We start from the raw sequence: 705 nt of genomic DNA, 5'->3' as shown, positions 1-705 counted from the left end.
ATCATGGTGGAGCCAGAGTGTTTACTCCTGAGCCAGAACTAAAATTAAGATTAAATGAGAATTTGGGGACACCTGTAAAAGCAGAGATGAAGAACCTTGATTTAAAAATTTCTAGTTCATCAGATAACCTAATGGCTTCACCAACAATTCCATCAGACAAGTTGGCAGCAGGTACTGAGAAGACTGATTCCTTAGCACCCCCAAATATGTCAGTTCACTTTAGTAGTCATTTAAGTACCATTGTATTTGGCGAAAATTCATCTCACTCTATTCAGTCTGGCATACCTTTGGGCTTCAGTGAAGGAGATAATGATTCCAAGTTGTTAGAAGCAGCTTTAATGAATAGTCAAAAAAGTTCACTGGGAGAAAATGTATTACCAGTGGAGAGTAATGGGTTATTTAAAGAAGACAGAGTTCAGGAACCTGCTTCATTAATCAAAGATAATGCTTTATTCAAAGTCAATATCTCTTTGATAAAGCCAAACAAGGCACCAATGAACTCAACAACTAATAGCAACTCTCATGTTGATGTCCCAGCATTATTAACTGAGAACAGTACATCAGTCTGGCAAGATACTACATTACAACGTAATGCTGAGTTTCAAGAAGTGACTTCTTTGATTCACAATGAAACATTTATGGACAGAAATATTACAGCTTTGGGGCTAAATCATGTGTCAAATAAAACTACTTCATCAAAAAATG

At 36.3% G+C, this 705-nt stretch overlaps 1 protein-coding gene across 1 annotated transcript in view; it reads left to right on the top strand.

The window, feature by feature from the left end:
* Positions 1–705, top strand: part of F8 (coagulation factor VIII) — a 118,072-nt gene that overhangs the window by 70,597 nt on the left and 46,770 nt on the right. Inside the window, exon 15 of the mRNA XM_077780655.1 lies at positions 13–705. This exon is cut by the window's right edge and continues 1,906 nt beyond it. Within this exon, the coding sequence (XP_077636781.1) occupies positions 13–705 (693 nt within the window). The remainder of the gene's footprint in view (positions 1–12) is intronic.

Source organism: Crocuta crocuta, unplaced genomic scaffold (assembly GCF_008692635.1).
Source record: "Crocuta crocuta isolate KB4526 unplaced genomic scaffold, BGI_CrCroc_1.0 scaffold1015, whole genome shotgun sequence".
Classification (NCBI taxonomy): Eukaryota; Metazoa; Chordata; class Mammalia; order Carnivora; family Hyaenidae; genus Crocuta; species Crocuta crocuta.
Note: the sequence above shows the minus strand (reverse complement) of the source record. Positions and strands in the feature narration are given on the sequence as shown.